At 43.9% G+C, this 21,308-nt stretch overlaps 2 protein-coding genes across 2 annotated transcripts; both read left to right on the top strand.

Moving 5' to 3' along the window:
* Nucleotides 1–4,561: 4,561 nt before the first annotated feature.
* Nucleotides 4,562–13,715, top strand: LOC119168586 (CRISP/Allergen/PR-1). Its single transcript, XM_037419982.2, has 2 exons — nt 4,562–5,449; nt 13,707–13,715. Exons 1-2 carry the CDS (start codon nt 4,562–4,564, stop codon nt 13,713–13,715), a joined length of 897 nt encoding a protein of 298 aa, XP_037275879.1.
* A 39-nt stretch (nt 13,716–13,754) lies between these two features.
* LOC142803522 (CRISP/Allergen/PR-1-like) lies at nt 13,755–14,814 on the top strand. The gene has a single exon (XM_075888648.1). The coding sequence runs from the start codon at nt 13,769–13,771 to the stop codon at nt 14,693–14,695; it is 927 nt and encodes a 308-aa protein (XP_075744763.1). The 5' UTR covers nt 13,755–13,768; the 3' UTR covers nt 14,696–14,814.
* Nucleotides 14,815–21,308: the final 6,494 nt, after the last annotated feature.

Below are 21,308 nucleotides of genomic sequence, written 5' to 3'. Positions count from 1 at the left end.
TGTCTTTGAAGTAGTGCTATTTTAAGGACATGAAAGCTGTGCTCTTTTAAATTTGTATGTTTCGAAATGTGAAGGTTTGGTTGTGTGTTCACATGCAAGTTGTGGTTGTTGAATCTGATTCAAAAAGGCGTATTAGTTTGTCCATTGTATTGTTTAGCGGAGATGCCACATTTCAACACGTAGACAACGTTTGTAGAGTCACAGTTTAGGTAGCTAGGTATGATGTGTGCATAATTATTATGCGTACTTTCAACTATCGTTGCTGTTTGCATGTGCTTGCACACCTGACATCTACTTTACCCGCAGGGATCACAACCTACTTGTCCTACGTAGAGTGTACTACGTAGTTCCTAACATTTTTCGGGCACGCGTATACACCCGCAGCGAACTTGTGAAAAGTTTTTTTAGGTGGTCGCTCTGTTTGATGATTCTGAAGTGTTTTTAGGACATTGTTGTTAACATTGTGGGCGTTAGTAGTGAATGTGAAAATTAGGTAGCTCTGTTCGTTACTTTCTTTGCCCTGATTGTGCACGATATGGTGGCGGTTCAGATTTACTGCTTTTTGATCGCGTTGTCAACGATGGGAGGTGGATAGTGCTGCTTTATAAGAATTTTGCGTAGGCGATCCGTGTTTTCTTTCAAGTTGTTCGTTTCAGAGCAGATCCTTCTAAATTGGTCTGCCTGACAGTATGGGATGCTGGTTTCACAATGCCTCCGGATGACAGCTTCTAAAGTGGAGGAATTGTGGCGCGTCTGCGGGCTTATTGTAAAGATTATTAGTTTACCCCCTTCCAACTTTATGTTAACATCAAGAAAGTTAACTTCAGTTCTAGAATACGTGTGCGGGAAAGAAATGTTTCTATGGACATTGTTAAATGCCTCGATAAATTTACTTAGCAGTTCTTCGGTGTCCGTCAAAATGAGAAAGATGTCATACAAGTACCGCTTATAAAAGGCGGGGTGCGTGTATATGTTGAAACAAAACTCTGTTCACAACTGTGAACAAGTATATGGGCATAGTTCGGCACCATCCTCGTTCCCATCCTTGTTTCATTTGTTTGAAAAAAAAATATTGACTGTTAATCAAAGGTGTTCAATTCGAGGGCAATCCTAGCTAGAGTCCGAAGGGCAATTAGTTGCGGAGAAGAAGCTGGTGCATTTTCCCTGTAGGACTTTACAAGAGCCTGAATTCCATCATCATGAGCAATGTTTGTGTATAGCGACGTGATGTCTAATGTGACGAGAAAAGACCCTTCTAATATGTAAACTTTTTCAATTTCTCTCAAGAAGTGGTTTGTGTTAAGCCGGTGCGATGGATGGCGAAGCGAAAAGCCCTTATCAAGAACGTCATGTAGCTAGATAATGGTTCTATAATTGTTCCCGTTCAGAATGCTATAGGTCTCCCAGGGTTGATTTTTTGTGTACTTTCGGTAGCATGTAGAAACGTGCAGGTATGGCACAAGCAGGAAAGAGTGATTTGCAGAGCTTTATGTGTATAGCTCCCGGTTTTGCGAGGTTGTGGCGGGTCGCATTAATCAATTCTTGGTGCTGTTTGGTTGGTTCAGAATAAAGTAGTTTGTAAAATTTACTGTCCTACAGTCGTCGTACACCTTTGATGTATTCGCCCCTGTTGAGAATGACATGTCCACTTCCTTTAGGCGATTCATGTTTTTTTAATTAAGTTAGAGGCGTCGGCTTTATTAGCAGTCGCACTAACTAAGAAAGGGCTTTCACACAGTCTCTTCCTGTCGAGAATGAAGAACGTCAAAGGTATTCGAGCCATCTGGTGATGTCTGTTCATATAGCATTCGTAACCACGTCCTTAGAGTCAATGTTCACAGTCGCTGCTCGAACGCCCCTTCCCCCTACCCCACCTTCGTTTTCGTATTTTTTCATGCTCCTTCATTGTGAGCAGGGCATTCCAGTTCTGCTTCAGCATCATTTCATGGCGTGTTTAACCCGGGTAATCTTATCACATTGGCATTCTTGCCGACGGAGATTACCTGACATCTTTTGACCACCCGTGTTCGTCACCTCCGTTCACGCGCTTTTACCCGCGAGTAGGTAATACGATATACGTAATACGATATACGAAATGATGCCGATGCGGACTTTATGAGTTTATACGGAGCATGACGGGGACGGCGAAAACGACGACGAGAGCCTATCGAAAGTGTCAGTATGATTTATACCGCAATGATACATGGTTGAAATAAAATAATAAATGTTAGGTTTAATAGAAAGGGAATTTTTCGGCCTCTCTGAAGAAACCCTAGAGATTAACAAACGCTCTTGATTCTCTAGACAGGAAGGATTTTTCATCATCTTAATTAAGTTATAGTTAGGCGGCAATCATTGCATTATATTGAAAACAAAAAACAAATATTGCTTCCTATTGCCTGCTTGACCTAATTGTTCGTTGGTTTCATTAGTTTTTTCTAAAAAAGAATTGAACGCCTCGAAAGATTTTCTTTTTTTTATTCAAGGTCACAAAGTGCACTTGCCTTAGCGCTAAAGCGAAAATCTGGGAAATCCCGCGTACCATGGGAATCAATGTAATGCGGAGCATTCGCAAGGATTGTAACAACGGTGTTGTTTATTTAGGCCAAACATTACAAACTAATGCTCAATATATGTGCAAATGTCGTCGCTCAAATATTGTCGAACAGTCGCGTATCCTTTATATAACCAGATATTTACAGTTGCGTAGCGATGGCAACGGCAACATGGTTATTACCAACAGCAGAATCTCTGATCCTCTCATGTTCTACAATAGCTGATAAAAGTGTCATATTTATGCTTTACTTAATTATAAATGTAACTACACCGCCTTGAGCTTGTCACATGCAAGTATTTTATACTTTGGGGTGACCTATTCGTTATCAGTCACTGCAGTGTACAACCAGGTCTCTGTCAGCAGACTAACGTGTGGGTAACGGTCCTAAAGGAGCATTTCAAGTTCACATGTTTCATTCATGACACTTTGTGCATTTAAACATAGTAGCCGTAAATGACACGTGTCATTTCGTCTTCATTTAGATGCCCCATTTGCAGTGTTTTCTTGTACAGTTTGCAGCCTCGTTTGCCCCGCGCACAGTTTCTTTGCCGCTGCACGGGAGGTCATTAAAACATTGCAATGTGCGTCGTGCTTTTCATTACCTTGTGTAGTGTCACCGTCTGAATCCGTACTGGGCTCGGCAAGCTTGCGTCTTCGGTTCAGTTCCTCATCCCACACGTACATCCCCTGATTTAAAAGCAGCTTATCATTCTTGAAATACACTTAGTCATCAGGTGTGTGGCTATCTTTAACGGTCGACCACAGCTTCTTTCTTATTTTCTGAATTCGGAGTGAATAGTATTCCGACAATGAGTACCCAGCGTTCTTAACCTTTCTAGCAATTTTAGCAGTTCTATTTTTTTTCATTGAGATTAAAAAATGCACAATAACTGGACGCGATTTGTTAGCTTTCTTTCTGACGAGGTGGTAAATGTGTTCAAGGCTGCTTATCTGAATTCCTACTCTGTTTTCAAAAATATCTCTCAAAAGAGCTTCTTTCAGAACACCCACAGCCTCAGTTTCACATTGATTCATCCCATGAAGAATCAAAATGTTTCGTCGATTTATATTCTCAAGATTATCTATGTTTTCCCAGTAGAAATTCAGTCTTTTCATGCAACCTTGAGACAACACGCTCACACTCTTCGACCCCTGGTACAGTCTCTGAGCATGACCGAACTTTCTGTTTTATTGAGGCTAACCTTTTGTCAATTTCAGTAGCGTGACATTCTAAGCTTTCCCGCATAAAGTCAAGCTCGCTTTTGGTCTCGCTTTGATTATCTAAAATTGCTCACACTTGCTCAGAAAACGTAGGGTCAGGGTTCATTTCAATGTCCCCGCTTAACGAAAGAACTACAAAGCACAATGCATCAAAAAATTCGTGACACAATTCCACAACACCCTCGGTCATGGGACCACAACTAGGCACAAGAAATCTCTCTTAAGGCCTTGACTAGTAGCTTTTCGACGAACCTGCTCAAAAAAGTCCAGCCAGGTTAGCCGCGTCTTCATCTTTAGGTTGGTACCCTTCCCACTGAAAAACAAACGCTTGGGGGGTGGTGCCCGTGGTGCTGGGTGGTTCGAATGATGACAATGTTACTGCAGTTTTTCCTTGTACACAAGATCCGAAATATATGGCCTCACTTAAAGTTCACAGGACATCAATGGCATCAAGTCCGGCAACATTCACCGCTAAGGGAAATCCGATGATGGACGTTGTCATACCGACGTTGAGTTCTTGATAGCGCACTGGTGAATTGCATGCAGCGAAAACCTGCGCAAAAAAGACGAGGCAGTTTAGTCGCGTCTGCATCCTAAGGTTGGTCTCCTTCCAACCCAAGGATAAATGGTAGCTAAAAAATGCTATTGTTTGAGGCATATTCTAGGAATATCATTTGTTTGATCATCCAGATTCCCGACTAGCGCCTAGCAGTACCAATTTTCCAGAATTTCAGTATAGTTGCTATCATCATCTCTTCGATGGATAACCATGAAGAAGCGGATATGAAAGCCCAAAGGGTCATTCTGGTGACTCTCTGGCTTTCGTCACTCACGAAACAGAGCCTCCAGGCGTGCCGGGAAGCATACAAGAAGCCGGGGCCCACGCACACCGCCTGCTTACCGCCGAACCCGGACTGCACCATCGAGTCGAGACGGGTGAGCATGGCTGAACAGAGAGTCATCCTCGTAACGCACAACGCCTACAGAAGCATGGTGGCCATGGGAAAACTAAGGTACTTTCCTGAAGCCACGAATATGCAGCAGCTGTTCTGGGATGAAGAGCTGGCTTCTGTGGCACAGGCGCTGGCCGACCAGTGTACACCCGACAGCGGAAAGCTTATTCACGATGAACCCGGTGCCCGTTTCACCACCAAGTTTAACTTCACGGGACAAAACTTAGCTTTCCGCGCAAGCAGTGCCCCCTTCAAGGGCCCCGACTGGCTTGGTCCTATCAAGGCGTGGTTCAACGAATACCCGCACTACCCGCCGAGTAGATTGGGCAACTTCTCGTCTCGCTCCGGGGATCCTACCGGACACTTCACGCAGCTTGTGTGGGCGACGACGCGCTACTTGGGCTGCGGCTACGTCAGTTACACCGTCGTCGGTTACTCGCGGTTGCCGTACATGCAGCTGTACGTGTGCAACTACGCTGACGCTGGCAACGTCTACACGTTTCCCGTGTACGATGCTGGTGATATGTGCTCAGCTTGCCCCGAAGGCACCACTTGTGTCAAGGAGACCGGACTCTGCTCGTCTCTTCAAGACGGTCGCCAGTCTGGAACAAAGGCGGAGCTCCCAGAAGCGCGTCGCGATGAACGCAACAATCACTATGCGTCAACTCAAAAAAGCACAGCACCTGGAAATGACCAGCCGTTCTGGTCTGCTGCAACGGTGTGTTTGACTTCTTCTGTCTCCGATATAATATTGAACTGCTGGGAGTCGCTAATCTGCCAAGGACGCCAAGCAGAACATAATCTATCATGTATTTTCACAATTTTCTTCTTGACATTGGCATTTTCATTCTAAAGACAAGAACAAATAATTTTGTACGAGTTGGCGTGAAGTCACCAATTATGCGTGGAAATGACAGTTGTATTGACAGATAAACCTTATTATCATGATTCCCTGTGGTTGATCGTTCATGTCGAGTTACTTGAGTGCACTTCAGGTTCACTTGTTGGTTACAGGTGGGGTGGTTTCTGTTTTTCCTGTAAATAAGTGTGTGCTTTACGTTCGACCCTCGTTCAGCGCCTTCATTTGAGAGAACGCGCAATCCTTCCAAGAGGGGTCGGAAAGCCGCGTTGTGCAGCTTGCTGGTGTACCTGATGAGGACGGAAGCAGAAAACTCTACCGAGTCAGATATCCAGATGCACCGAAGAGATATACTTCTATTTGTTCGTGTAAATACCCGTAACTACTTTTTTGCAATCGTTTTTTCTAGCACTAATAACGGGAAAAACATTATTAAACTGCACGCGCTTGCTTAACTAGATATTAGAAACATTCTAATCTTTTCGCGGCACTGTTCTGACTACTTGTCGTAATGATTCATTAAAGGTCAGTTTTATTGCAAGACGCCACTGTGACCTTTAGATGCCATGACAACTCACACAATTTTACGCGAAGTAAAGCTATCAGCTAATTTCAGTAGGGTTTTTTGTGCTGAAACTCGACCAGAAGACACGGCTTTTTCAGCTAGCGAAGAGGTTGTCGTGCTGTCCATCACTTTAAGGCGAAGCGCTGAGGGCCTAAAAACGTAAAAATGCATGAGCCGTGTACTGATATGAACAGAAATACCACACCCGACAATGCACTTTTGGTCAAAGTTTGCAGTTTCTCACCAAGGAAGCTTTGAAGCCTCCTTGTTGCAGCCTGGCACATGTGATCCTTCCCTCAACGGAACCAGCCGACGCATTTCATGTGTGCTTGAGCCACTCCCTCCTGCAGCCACCTCAAGCTATCGTTTGAGGTTGCTCGCATACGCGGCATTCTCAAACATAATGCGCAAAGCGGTGATCTTAGTGTCTTATAACCCTTAATAGGCCATTGTGCAAGCTGATAAAGCCTAAGATGGCAACGCATCCTCTACACACGATATTACGAGGAAACTTGAAAGCACAATTTACCCTTCCTTTTCTTGTAGGATTCTTCTGGGAGGTTGCTTTTGTGGGATACGAAAGATTTTGGCGATGGAAATACACAAAACCCATGACGACATGAGCCATAATTGATTGATTGATGCCATAATGCATCGAATCTCTTGGTAACTACTTCCTATCCTTTCTTTTTGGCAATCTATTGATTCCGTTTTGCACGACCACACCTTGTGAACTTGCTTGAACAATACGGCAATAGACTGTTTATTGTGGAGTTGCCGATGGATCATCGTGGCGCCAGGGCTGTTTGATGTCGTCTGTCTATAGTTAGCCTAACAAATGCTGTCAGTGGACGCAGGCTTCAATATGCATGCAAAGGACGGTATAGGTCGGCATATTCACTCAGGAGCCAACTCACTAAGACTTGAATTGAGTCGTGAGCCTGTGTCTCAATGTGTGTGGGTGAGCAATATTTTATTGAGTCTGAGTCCGAGTGAGTCCAGTTGAGTTAACAATTGGTGAGTCTGAGTCTGAGTGAGCCCTAAGTGCAGCATATGTTTTTTGAATGAGTATGAGTGAGGTTCACCTTTTATGGACGATGAATGGTTCTATTTATTCACCAATCAGCATTACTATCCCCCTTTATCAGCTTAAGGTTGTACTGTAGCCTGATCACACATATCTAGAACGCACTACTATTCTTGTGTCACCTCAATGTTTATTGATGACAGGCGTGAGCTAGAGGTGAAGCAGAGGGCAAATACTTTCTCCCACAACTCTTTCACGAGACGTTCTTATAGAAATATCTCGTATGTAACGCATATTTTATTAGAAACTCCTGACTGAATCGCAACCGCGGATGCCTCGTATTTCAAACTACAAGTTCAAAACGTGCACCGTATAGCACCCAATATGCGGGATATTGGAATGAAAGGGCGTTTACACTTTGATCAGCAAAGCTAATTCTACGCCAGTGAACTCATGCTCACCAAATGCAGGCAGTCAAACCCTTGACGAAGTATGTGGAAATGTTTTTCCTAAACCAACTTTTTTCTTCCCTCTTTTGTCATGTTCTGGTCATACATGCTCCGGTAATAATACACCTCCCCTCCTTTAGTAGACATACTCACCCAAGTGAAGTATTCAGTGTGGGTCGGCATGAGTTCGGCTGAGCAATATGTTGGCGAGTTTGAGTTCGAGTGGATTGAAAAAAATGTTTTACGAACCTGAGTCCGTGTGAGTACAGTTGAAGAACATTTCACTGACTCTGAGTCTGAGTGAGTTCTCAGAGCAAAATGGATTACTTGAGTGTGTCTGAGGGAGTTGTCGACTCATGAGTGAGAGTACCGTCGAGTTGGTGCCTCGGTCACCCCAAAGAACAGGCACCTGAAGACGCCTTGGATACTTGTCAGTGCTAGAGCGTTCAGATGTAGCTTTACAGGTCAAATTGTAATAGAGAACTGTAAAAAAAAATGTTTCCGTATGTGCATGTAATCTGCAACTGTCGTCGAAAGACGATTGTCTTGCGTGGTGAGAGAGTGAACAATTAATTTGATGTTCTGCGCAAGAAAATCGGTGAATGGTATTTTGGAGTCCCTGCGTTCGAGTGCCTCGAGCGTGCAGCGGAGGCGAACCAGCGAATTAATTCACGTCACACGTGAGACATGAGCGCCACCTGGTAGTATTCTTACAAAACGAAGCGCGTGGCTTTGAGACGGGTGTGCGCACCTGTCTCAGAGGTAATAAGGTGAGGAACGTAAGGCGACGGGTAGGTGCACCACCATCGCGTCTTAGCAAAGCGTTGGAGAGATTCACCTTTTCATGCAAGCGTGGCATGGTCTGCGCAGCGTGATAAGTGCTACGGTCCTTAAAATTACTTTTGTATGCACTTTCTAGGAAAAGATGCACATGCAGAATATATACGTGTTGTTATCGTGCTCCAGACTTGTGCAAATTGCTTGTGAATTGACAATTGGAAAAGTATGAACGCTAAAACCTGAGCAACATTGGTGGGCGCTGCGGATGGTGTCGGCCGTTTCAAGTACACGGTGCCGTTAAGAGTTGACAAACAGACAAATGTACAGACAGACAGACAGATAGACAGACGGACAGACAGACAGACAGACAGACAGACGGACGGACGGACGGACGGACAGACAGACAGACAGACAGACAGACAGACAGACAGACAGACAGACAGACAGACAGACAGACAGACAGACAGACAGACAGACAGACAGACAGACAGACAGACAGACAGACAGACAGACAGACCAAAATGTTGGCGTTGAAGGTCCCCAAGAAAGAATATCGTCTTTGAAGTCACAGCATATCCACGGAGTGAATGATGATGAGTGGGGCGAACCGTCCATCCGTACGTCCGTGTTTCCGTCAGCCCATCTCCGTCCGTCGTGCCTCACTCCATCTATGTGTGCATCCATCCATTCCTTTGTTCGTGCATTTGTCTGTCCGTCCACCCGTTAATCCATGTTTCTCTCTGTCCATCCAGGCGTCCTTCCGTCTGTTCGTCTCTTCGTCCGTGCGTCCGTCTGTCTGTCTGTCTATCCGTCCGTCCGTTCATGTAGCGAACACTCTAAGTACTGCCACGTATCTTTTCATAATATATTTATTAGACACAAGTACCGCCATCCAGCGGACGTTCTCATGATTAAACAAAAGGTGGCTGCCACGACGACGACACAGACATTCGACCCACGACGTAAGAAGCTTTGCCCTAAAAGAACTCTTAATCTGCACGCGTGTGTGTGTGTAATATGCAAGTGCCATTTGATTCATTAATAGGCTTCTTTACGACTGAATAAATGTATGCCTGAATGAATGATTCAAATACAGGATTTGATGGTTCGCGTTGATTGATAGAAAATTTCTACGTGTACTTCCCCTTCAGTTTCAAGAAAAATACAAATAACAAGACGTAAGTTAGTCGTTTGATGGCATAAAGCATCCTAATTATTCGAGGCAGGTAGGAAATCACTATGCCATTATTCATGATTTCGTGAAAAGCAGGGTACTTACTATGCGTCTCTAAGACATGGGCACTTTATTAACTTGATATCGCTGAAGATCTCATCTCGCCGAACATCTGGCGTCACCATCGAAGTCGGTGCAGTCGTCGTTGGTTGTGAGCGAAAAATCATCAACTTTTGCGTGACCGAAAGATCGAGGAAGATACTGGAAAGTAAATTCTCAAAAACTCCGCGTGCTAGTGAGGATTGAACCCGGCTCGTTAACGTGGCAAGCGGGTGTTCTACCACACAGCCACGTATTTTTGTGGTATGGAGCCAGACTGTGCAATTTTAACCATAAAGCTCCTTCGATTTCCGAGTGTTTTCAGATATATATCATAAACGCTCAATTTTCTTATGGTGTTCAGTGTACTAGCTATCTTGACAGGGCTCTAAATCTTTGTGGGCGTGATGTATTGATTTCTGGGGGCTTCAATTGCGAGAACACTGGATATTGTACACTCGCGAGAGCTCTAACCAGCCCTACAATCGATCTAAAATTCTATAGCAGGAGTCTTTCTGTATATTCGTGGCCGATCATTGCTAGTTTCACCAATGGCGACCATCTTCCGGTAATTTATAATATTGCCCGTCTGGTGAAATTAGGTGCTCAGAAAATTATTACCTTTAAAAACTACACCGAGTTCAAGAATTGCTGGGTGTCAACAGTTTTTTTATTATCCAATGCGTCTGATGAAGAAAAATTAAAGAAAATTTGTCGTATTTCAGGAACTTCTAGAAATGGCTCGGAATTTATTCTTCAAATACAAGAAAAATTATTTGTTCAACCTTTGGTGGAAGTTGGATTCTTCACGAGAAAATAGAAGAAAGGAAGGAGACCGGAAAAGCTTACTTCGTAAACAGTGTACGAAAAATCGGAGTGACTATAACTTACACCAAACCACAATCAAACACATAGTAACTAAAGCAAAAGATGAGTACGACGATAGTTATAGTGGGAAAACAAAACGACAACACAGAGACAAGAAGGATACGAAGACACGAGCGCTAACTTCCAACTGAGTTTATTGTGCAGAGCGCGAAAATATATAGAGGAGACAGTAACCATGTGGCAAAAACCATATGGTACAAAGAGCAGAACATGAGTAAGAGAAAAAGAATAACAAAAACACTCGCGAGAGCTCGCGCGAACAAGAAACTCGGTTGGAAATTAGCGCTCGTGTCTTCGTGTCCTTCTTGTCTCTGTGTCATCGTTTTGTTCTCGCGCTATAACTATCGTCAAGCCATACCAACTAGCCCAAGCTGCCACACTTCTATGAGTATGACATTGAGAACTACAGCTTTCTATCGAAAGCCGAAAATAAAAGCGCGCCTTTCAAATTTCTTCATAATAAAAAAATCCTTCATAGTCCAAACATAGATTGTTCAGTGTTAAAGGACGAAGAAATCAAACAAGTGCTAAACTATATAGCTAGTGGCCTAAAAAAGAGATACTCATTTCCCCTATCACCTTACAATAAATTTAAAACACAAACACGAAGTCCTGATTTCAGTGAGATATCAATGGTTAATCTGGCCACGGCTATATGCAAGGACTTCGAAATCCATCACCACCTAATGACAAAATATCCACAAAAAATATTCAAAATGCTTTTAAATGAGGCTCCTGGTATTTTAATAACTACAGGGAACCCTTCTATAAAGTGCTCGTGAATTTCTCCTAGTTGGAAAACTGCCAAAAATACTTCCAGTTCCAAGACACAACTGCGCAGAATACAGCCTAAACAATATCAGACCCAGTGCGCTACCTTCTAATCTGGTTAAAATAATAAAAAGAATGCTTTATGCTCGTCTCGTTTACTTAGTAGAAGGCTAAAAAATTGTGGACCCATTCTAAAGTAGTTTTAAACCAGTATGCTCCATTTAGCCTGCTCGTGTGGACTTGGAGGGTCCTATACACTAGCGCACAATCGCAGGAAATAGCAGCCCTGGTAACATTGGATAGCTCAAAAGCCTACGATAGCGTAGAACATATAATACTATTGAATGAAGTATATCACGACATCCCTAATTATATGGTTAGCTGGTTTAGTGAGTTTTTATATGGAAGGTTATTTTAGTTCTCACTAAAAGGTCATTTCTCAAATTTACATTCACAGTCACGAGGAATGTCTGAGGAAGCAGTTAGCTCAGCTCTTCTTTTTATGATATTACTAGCCATAATTCTCAGTCATGATGGATTACACACTTATGTATATGCAGACAACATCGCCTTTTTCGCCTCAGATACTGATAGACATTCTCTGTACTCTCGCTTAATTCTTATATGTGCACCATTGAAAATTGTTTGAAGACCTTACGTTTATGTAATAATGTTAAAAAGTGCAATTATAGTTTTTATTTCGAACAACCATGCTACTATCAGACTGACTTGTAGCCTGCAGAATATACCACAAGTGGATTATGCCAAATATCTGGGAATAATTTATGATAAAAGCCTCCTGTGGCAAACGCACATTGAACACATTGCCAAGAAAGAAGTACGGGCGCTAGGAGTCCTACGAAGGCTATGCAACAGTACATCGGAGATGTGAGGAGACACACTGAGTTTGATACACAAAATATACGTACGCCCCGCTTCAGAATTTGACTGCTCTATGTTCGGGCGCACCAGCTTATAAATTGCGTCCTCTGGCACATCTTGAAAGAGAGGCCCTTACTTTGCGCCTTGGATTAACAAAATGCGTCGCCAATAATGTTGTGTCCTTAAAAAAAAGTTTGCCCTCTATTTTGTGCAGATTCAGGATACTAACGGTACAAATATTTCTGAAGTTTTTTGAGTATCCTATAAACGAAAATATTATTTTTAGCGCCAGCCAGTTTTTTTCCTCTCTTATAAGCCTCGGTTCCGGACTCCACAGGTGGTATAGGTACAATCACTCGTTGGTCCATAAAATGTTAAACAGTGCAAGATACCTCCCATAAAGTATGCAAGACAGAGTCTAGAAAATATTTTTCATGATATATATCGGACTAATGCAAAAACTTTGTCTTCACTGTTAATAAGTGACCTTCTGCAATGACATTTAAAGGAGATAGATAAATATAATAAGTATCATAGCTACAGATGCCTCACAATGTGAAAATAAATCTGGGATTGGCATTTTTTGAGACCTTCAACTGGTCCTTCTCATTAAGACTTCCCGATTTCTTGTCAGTATTCTTGGCAGAATTTCATTTCTGGCGCAGAATATGGCACTGAAAAATCTCAGCCCATGATCCTCACTTGTGGTCATGGTTACAGATTTGTTATATTTGTGTTCAGCGCTCACTTCTAATAGCATTTTGTATTATTAACACGTGTTTCATTTTCTTGTCTCGACTTATACAGCTTTCATCAGATTGATCTGGGTTCCGGGACACAAAGGAATAAAAATGAATGAAGTGGCGGAAACTCTGGCGAAAGCCACTCTCAGTTGACAAATACTTTCAATTATCCCCACAGAAGCACTCATAAAGTTACATATTTCGAAAGCGTGCCATAATCTAAGACTCTGGTAAAAGAATACTCACTCAGCTAAACGAATATTGACACCTCTTGTTTCTTTGGCGCAGAAGGTTCTAGTCAATACTCAAAGAAGTCATTTTTACTAAGTTACGCGGTAGAGTTCCTAAACTAATATTACTTACATAGAGCTGGTCTGGCTCTATGACCTCTTTGCGCATTGTGTAACAAGGCTGAAACAATCGAGCATTATTTTTTGTCTGCAGTTCCTTCAAGTCACTTAGAAAACATGTTCTTAAACTGGCTTTTAATTGAATAGGATCGAAATTTATTATTTTTTATTCTCTTTTTGGAAGCCTCCTTATTAGCTACTCGTCACCGGAATATGTGTTCTGCTGTAGAAATATTTTTTAATCAAATAAAGGCGATTTTGATCGCAAATCTGTCAAACAGTAAAATTTATCCCTCTTCTAAACAAAATATGTATAGTTTATTTGATATACAAATAGTATGTTATCCCCTTCTATATCATTACACGTTTCTTGGCCCATCCTCCACAGAGGGTGTGAGTCATACATTTAGGCCATAATCATCATCGGTTAGAAGAAGCAACGGCGACGCTATGAGAACACGGATGATCGTATTCACGACTTTCTGGTTATCGTCGATGGTCGCAAGCAGTGTCGAGAAATGCCTAGAGGAGTACAAGAAGCAGAGGCCCACACACACCGCCTGCTTGCCGCCCAACAAGGAGTGCACCATTAAGGCCAGCCGCGTAAGCAAAGCTGACATCAAACTCATCCTCAAAACGCACAACCACTATAGAGGCATGGTTGCTATGGGCAAACTCAAAAAGTTCCCGGCGGCCACCAACATGCGGCAGCTCCTGTGGGATGAAGAGCTCGCTTCTGTGGCGCAGGCCAAGGCGGACCAGTGCACGAACGCCGATGGAGAACTGCATCACGATAAGGCCGCAGACCGGTTCACGACCAAGTTCAAGTCCGTAGGGCAAAACTTGGCCTTCCAGAGAAGCAGTGCTTCTTTCGGGGGAACTGACTGGCCCGGTCAGATCAAGGCTTGGTTTGACGAGTACGACCACTACCCGCCGGCCAGCGTGAATAGCTTTGCACCTCCTTCCGGTGAGCCGACGGGGCACTTTACGCAAATTGTGTGGGCCCTGACAGGCTACGTTGGCTGCGGCTACACCGACTACACCGTCACCGGCGCCAAGGAGATGCCGTACATGCAACTCTACGTCTGTAACTACGGCACAGCAGGCAACGTGCTGACGCGTCCTATTTACCTGACTGGGGCAGTCTGCACCGCATGCCCCAAAGGCACCACATGTGTCAAGAAAACCGGATTGTGTTCCCCTCCTGAAGGAACTGCAGCCCTCGACGAACGGGACACTGGGAGCGAGAACCGTGAAAAAAGCACCGTTAAACCTTCCCCTCCGTATCGAAAGAATGGTGCCGGCATAACCTTTAGGCCAAATCGGCACGCAATCTTCGGCATATTTGCTGTGACCTATTTAACCCTCTTTACCTAGTTTCCGTCCCTCAACTGAACGCAATGCTCCGATCCAGTACTGACGATTGCAACGTTTTCTTACGGCCCCACAGTAGTGCGTTTATAGAACTGCTTCTAATACCGAAAAAAGTACCAGTAAAATAGGGTTTCATTTTATGATACAATTCTTTAGAATAATGCTTGTCATTGTGGCCTTATTAATAACAATAAAGTGCATGTTTGCGTGTACACGTTGGTTTCTAGCAATAAGATATCATGATATGTTCTGTATAATGCATTTTTACGGCGGTGTGAGCATGAGCCGGTTTATGCGACACTGTGAAATAGCGCTAATATTTAAGGCCCACACTGAGAACACCAGCTTTTTTTTTGCGTTCTGGCCAGTGCTTTTTAACATTATGATCTCTATAAGTGCGTGAAATTTACATTACCAGATGTGAGCAGTCTGGGGCCTCAATTAAAAAAAAAAGCGGAAATGTCAAGAGAATTAATGGTGTACTTTATGACTGTCGTCATCAAATGTATACAGCGAAATTGGTTATCTAGTTATGTACGCTAGGTTGTGCCGTAGTACTTCATACAACTATTTGGAGAATCCAATAAAACTACACGCAACAGTTGGCGGTTGGCTTTCCCAGAAGGCAAACATATGACGAAATTTGTGGCCGGAACGCGCTGCATCCAACGTCGGTAAACGTAGTAGTGTCATTACCAAAGCCGTCGTGAGGAGCACACTATATCACTCAAAAGCAAAATGAAAAATTGGACAGGTTTCACAGACCATGGTAATTGACGTCATGCGAAGCATGCTGCGGGACGCTGATCGTGTGGAATTTTTTAATTGAGGAAGACTTTACAAAATAAAGCTAGAGGTATGTACGCATGCTAAACGCAGAGAAATATGTTAAACATCCACATATTTGCCAACGTGGCTTTTTGGGGTCGTCAGCTATTTGCTTCGAAAGGTGGCATAGTGTTGACACACACGAACTAGAAATAGATGACGAAACGAGTGCTACTGTCAACTGATTGTTGAAATCAGTTTAATTAGTTGAAAGTAGCGCTTGTTCAGTCATCTTTTTCTTGCCCGTGCGTGTTGGCGCTATGCCACTTTTCGCAGCCTCGTATGTTTTAAATGGCCAGTTGTTTATAGTTCCGTAATGATGCCAACAGCAACACGGCTGTTACCAACGCCAGAAGAGGTAAACTGGTAAGCGCACTGTGCTTGCCGTAATGAAAGCCATAGTGCTATGTAGACCAACTTCAATGCATGGCGCTGAAGTATACAATTACCGTTGATTTGACGTGACGCCTGAATTGTAGGAGTGCATATGTAACGTTTATAAAGCAAGGCGTACCACCACTGCAACCACAATTAACGTTTCACAATCTTGCAATGGATCTTTTGCCAATGCAGGTCTGAGAGCTCACTTGGCTCTGCCAGATAACACTTGACTGCCACGCAGAATGCTTGGGTTCGATTCCTGCTGAGGCCCTGATAGTTATTCGCTACCGATAACTAGTTTTTGTTAATGCTCTCGCATATAAATTACCGACGCCTGTTCTCGTCGTTCCACAATAGGTATATACTATTAGAGAGGTTTATAATAGCGCACCGCAATTCCTTGCGGTGTGGTCGCTGCTGCTACGCATGCGTCTAAACGCGAGCCGCCATTCGCGCTTGCAGCGAGCTCGCAGAAATTCCGAAATAGCGTGCTGCTCGTGCGGCCAGTGAGGCCCCCAAAGTACAGGTGTTCAGGCTATAAGTACCTTTCATGCATTTGATTTTTAGGGAGGGGCGAAGTCACTAGAATTTTTCCTAGGAGGGCAAACACTATTCTAAAGCTCATATGGCACCCGCTACGCTCGCAACGCTTGCAACGCCCGCGACGTCTGCAAGCGTTAATCTTAACCTTTTTATTATCACCTGGGGTGCAAAAGTGCATACAGGCCAGTAGACCGAATTTTTCTGCGTTGGGAGCCGAGGGGAGGGCACCTGTTGAAGACCGTGAAAAATCCGTACGTTTATAATTTATTTTTGGTAAAACATACCCTTCCTTCTGAGCGTTGTGTGAGGAACGGGGGCCCTTAGCTAACCCCTGTCTCTCCTGGCTACGAGCTTTCCCGTTTACCGGGGTCCAGTGTATGCAGGTGTTTGAAGTAATGTGTTTGACGAAGCACGCGACGGTGTTCTCACGATATTCCCGTCATGACGAGACTGTCGTATTCGTCAAACACTTTTACCCTCACATAATGATTTTCGTCTACCCACATGTTAGAGTGGGGATCACGAAAGCACCCAGACGTAAGCGGACTGATAGATAGATAGATAGATAGATAGATAGATAGATAGATAGATAGATAGATAGATAGATAGATAGATAGATAGATAGATAGATAGATAGATAGATAGATAGATAGATAGATAGAAACGCCCCAACAGCCTGCAGTTAGCCATGAAATGCTTCCCATTTAATACTTTTTGTTGATTTAAGTGTTAAATTTATCATTAGGCACAGCAGTGACACAGCAACGACGCAAGAAATTCCCACGCTCGAACGCAGACGCGTTCTCTGATAGCGTAGCCGGGTGGTCTTCTTTCGTGGAGAAAAGAGAAAGCCGTTGTGAAAAGGTTGTTTCGAGTTGAATGCTCTGACTCCAAAAATGCTTAAGAAAGGGACGAATGGTCAAAGTCACATTGTCGCTTATGCATTCGCACAAGATGACTTAAAGAAAGACTAAAGAGCAAAACAATTTTTGTCGTATTGGTAAACAAATCTTTCACACTACAAAAAACACCCTGTTTTCGGCGAAAAAAGCTTAGTAAGTGAGAAAGCGCCTCCCCCCCCCCCTCAAGAAAAAAAAACCGTTCCGACGTCACCTGGAAATTTCTGCACCATTCACCATGACTTCACATATTTTTTGACGGCGCCCACTAGAGCCTGTGCAGTTGCTCATGGGTAAAGGTGGAGTGCATTGTCCTCTGAGTGGGCCAAGGACTTACCATACTAAACTTCAGAAAAGTTTCTTGAGTGAATGGTGCCTGAATACGGTCACTACACAATGGAATTCATGTCGTCATGCAAGGTGATTATGGCACCAAATTTAACATTAAAACTCTCAAATTCATTTGTTCGCTTATTACAAAAGTATGATGATGAAATCAATTACGTTAGAGTTGTCGCAGAGAAATGTGTCAGTCCAAACCACTTCATTACTTATTTAAGTGTCCTTTAAAAGGATGCGGAAGGAGTGTTCCGTCCTATATTTTTTCGCAGTGTACTCTATTGACCCCCGTCTGCCACACGTGGAAGCTTTCTGAGTCCAACGTGGTTTTTCTGCTGCACAAGTATCGGCCCCACTTTGTCCGAGATGACGTCATGTAATGAAGTCATCACGGAGGTCAGGTTATGCAACATCATGATGACGGTAAAAGAATCGCATATTGACAATTCGCCGTATCCTTCTAATTGGCACCGATGGCCACTGCACGCTTCGAATGAGGCCTCTAAGACTGCCGCCTTAAAAGTGCTCATGAAGCGACAGAGCTCATCAGACTGTCTGGGCCTTTCGGCCATTCCTTTTAGGGGCGAAGCTCCTTTGATCGCGGTACCGTCTCCTGCATGTAGCCACCTCTCGTTTAGTTCTTGCAGTGTTCACTAGATGGCGGTACTTGTAACTGATGATGAAAAGATGCAAGATGTTATAAACTAGACGGCGGTACTTGTAGTTGATGATGAAAGATGCGAGATGTTATAAAATAGGAATGATGTCACGTATGGCACGTGTCATTGGTGGAAAGCAATCGTTCGATGTAGTGCGGCGACGTACGCTATGGGGGAGCATTGTAATAAAATCAAGTGGGCAAAATGTACGGAAGGTTCATGGTTTACCAGTTTTTCCTCCAGAGCTTCGCCCACTCATCATCATTCACTTCGTGGATATGGCGGCACTTTTTTTCTCTCTTCATTGCAGATAAGTTCGGTTTCTTGCAATATATATTCGGTGGCGTTTTTATTTTGATATGTAGGTTTCAGGACGTGAGTAAATGTTCGATATTTCTTTTTTTCATTTGAGGATGAATGTGCACCGCTGGTGAGTCACCCCAATCTCGACTGCCGAGTGACTGGCGCGGAAGATAGCAAACACCCACACAAGCCATAAAACTTTTGCCGACAAGCAACACACGTCCATGACGTGACTCCACACTGACATTCGATCGCGTAACATATGCCAATACGCACAGCATGTGGTAGAAGTCGTTCCGCCGCAACTTAACGTGACTCTCAACAATTTGTCATGGCATGGCGTGCCCCTCCGAAGTAGAAATTTGAAGCCACCTATCGACCCTCGACGGGGCCCGGTGACCTGCACTATACCGTGGGGCTCCACGTGAAAGGGCTTTCAGACACAGTAAACAAGCAGCTATTTCATCAATAAAATTTTTTCACTCTCTCTAGGTGCATAAGAATGACTATAGCATGCTTTTATAACACAACGAACAGAGGGACACGGTGTCTATCATCATCCTGTGAAAACTAGGGCCAAGCCGCAACACCCTTTATGACGCATTTACCGGTCTCATAGAGTACAGATTTCGCAGCAAATTTACTGTTACGCAGGAAGCCAGGAGAACTAGTGTTGGGCTGAATACTTGCACTGAGTGCGTGCAGTTAGCAGATGTAGTTTCCACGCAACGCCACTTACAAGTGTACCTATCACTTATGTCAAACGACGACGACAGCTAGCAACGCAGGCAGCCTTGTGCGCGTTTGTACCAGCTGCTTTGGAAGTGTCGAACACAAACGCGCGTACGCTGCAAGACTGCATTTATCGCCGCTAACGCTTGCAGTGTTCATGCGAGTGTCTCTTCCTGGCCTCCTTTCATGAACAAAGATGCGCTTGTCCTATTTTTGTTTTTGTTTTATATGGCGCCGTGTAATGTTCTTACGTATATTTGCACCATACACCTCTTCGCAAACTGTATGCTGGAGCTGGCGGTCCTCTGCCACATCAACCGTTACTGTAGCGCAATCCCATCAATAACGTGTTCTGCCCGAGTTTGTGTGCTATGCTCTACGAACTTTTCTTTAGATCGCTGTGCCGTTTCATCGTCAAATAATCTCCACCGTTCTGTGTGTTCTCGAGGATAAAGGTACACAATAATAGTATTTTACTAACACCAATTTGGACATTACAATCGGCTGCAATTTTGGTAACGTTTTTCATGGTAAAGCAAAGCATGGCGCGCAATCTTGAAGAGATGCAATGGTGTACACTCAGTGCAAGAAGGCGTGTTGTTTGATAGCTAATGCCCTTTTAATTGAAGAAGTGTAACTTGAACACACGAACGACCTTCAGAAACTGATAAAGTAGTAACTCAATGCAACAGGCTGTCTCCAGAAGTACACCTGTTGACTGTTCGGGCGAGTTGGTAGATCTGCATCGGAAGACCGCACACACATCAGCGCTCGTGACGACGGTTCCTTTCTTATTCGTATGCGTGTTCGTATGCGGGCGTGGTCTTAAACGGGCACTAAATGTAAATATTGAGTCGACGTTGATTATTGAAACTGCCGTCCATAAGCCTCGCAATGCTACTTTCGTGCCAAATAAGTGCTTATTTTAAAATAAAATCACGTTTTAAAGGTCCTCATCGCGTAAGCACACTTCAAATCACCCGCGTGAAAGCGGTATTTTAGACGTCACTGCTTCCGTGCCGAACGTTGCTCGCCTTTGCTACGCAGCCACTGACATCAGTAGCAGCAGAGCGAAAGTAGTGGGAGCGACAGTAGCAACAACAGCCAATGTTTTGCAATCTTGGAGGCTATGACTCAGCTTGCTTGGTTGAAGTGGGCCCCGCTAGATGGAACCACTGATCCAGACTAACGAACCGAAAAGTTAATTTCTGAACCACTCTAGCCATTCCCCATAGTAATGCCAGACGGTTAATTTACTGCGAAAGTTGTTATGAGATCACTACACGGGTCACGTGTGGCGCCGTAGTTGTACACCGCTGCTGCCGATATCCGTAACCACTATCGCACGAAATGAAAAAAAAAACAATTACTACATCAAGCACCAAGGACACAGTGGGATTTGAACGCAGGCCCCCTGCGTGAAAGCCCAGTGATCTACCACTGATGCACGCCGGCGCCGGGCATCGTTTGTAAAATGGCCCTAGCCAGGCTTGATGGCGGAAAAGAAATCGCGTTATAGGAGTAGTAATGTGTTTTAGAACAGCAAAGGAACAACCAGGTGTCAGACATTACCAATCAGTTGCGCAACGAGTGGGTCGTCAAAACGATAGTTATAGCGCCAGAACAAAACTACGACACAGAGACAAGAAGGACATGAAGGACACTTGTCTCTTATCTCTGTGTCGATGTTTTGTTCTTGCGCTATAACTATCATCATGCCATACCAACTAGCCCAAGCTGCCGCACTTCTAGGTCGTCAAAATCTCAACATTTTCACCAATCAACTGTGACGCTTACCCACTGTGGGGGATTGTGGAGATTACCAAAGCTTCTGGCATAATTCTTCGTCGTCGTCAACCACAGCACGAAAAAACGAAATTGCACAGAGTTCCTTGCAAGTGTGAAGCGTGTACTATGCTTCTCCGAAGAAGG

This window comes from Rhipicephalus microplus, chromosome 3 (genome assembly GCF_043290135.1).
Source record: "Rhipicephalus microplus isolate Deutch F79 chromosome 3, USDA_Rmic, whole genome shotgun sequence".
Taxonomy (NCBI): domain Eukaryota; kingdom Metazoa; phylum Arthropoda; class Arachnida; order Ixodida; family Ixodidae; genus Rhipicephalus; species Rhipicephalus microplus.
The sequence above is the reverse complement of the archived record's forward strand: the minus strand, read 5'-3'. Positions and strand labels throughout refer to the sequence as shown.